Consider the following 500-nt stretch of genomic DNA (forward strand, 5'->3'; position numbering starts at 1 on the left):
GTGTGTGGATGGATTAGGAGTTTTGCGTTTGTAGGATTATGATTTTTGGTCAATGTACAATTTAATGATGTCACCTAAAAGTCAAGCCCTCTGAACTCCAGGATAAGTGCCATCACTGGCTGTTTCACTGCTGTCACAGGTGATTCTCAGCGGGTCGAGATGCCACGGAAAGACATGGAGGTAGTCATGGGACAAATGGTTGTTCTGGAGGCCTGGTACACCCCCACTACCTCCATCGAGAAGAACGCTGTCATCTGGACCTTCATGGCAAATCACTCCAAACAAGTGAGTATATTTGGGATTAGCATTATAAAATTATTAGCACACTGAATATTTGAACAAAAATTATATAGTATTATAATAATATTATAACATCAGAAGAAGAAGCAGTTTTCGCATTGCTAATTAGCTAATTAAATGGCGAATTCAGCAGGCAAAACACCATCATCACTAGGAATCGGGAATTTAGAGAAGTGGAATTCGCTTCCCCAATGGTCTCA

The 500-nt window shown here is 40.6% G+C and overlaps 1 protein-coding gene across 2 annotated transcripts in view; it reads left to right on the plus strand.

Annotated features, from left to right (window-relative positions):
• The window catches only part of esamb (endothelial cell adhesion molecule b), a 49852-nt gene that overhangs the window by 30614 nt on the left and 18738 nt on the right, over nt 1–500 (plus strand). For both annotated transcript variants that reach the window (XM_016501335.1, XM_016501336.1), the window contains exon 2: nt 140–285. In XM_016501335.1, coding sequence (XP_016356821.1) covers nt 140–285 — 146 coding nt within the window. The remainder of the gene's footprint in view (nt 1–139; nt 286–500) is intronic.

Source organism: Sinocyclocheilus anshuiensis, unplaced genomic scaffold (assembly GCF_001515605.1).
Source record: "Sinocyclocheilus anshuiensis isolate Anshui unplaced genomic scaffold, SAMN03320099.WGS_v1.1 scaffold891, whole genome shotgun sequence".
In the NCBI taxonomy this organism is placed as follows: domain Eukaryota; kingdom Metazoa; phylum Chordata; class Actinopteri; order Cypriniformes; family Cyprinidae; genus Sinocyclocheilus; species Sinocyclocheilus anshuiensis.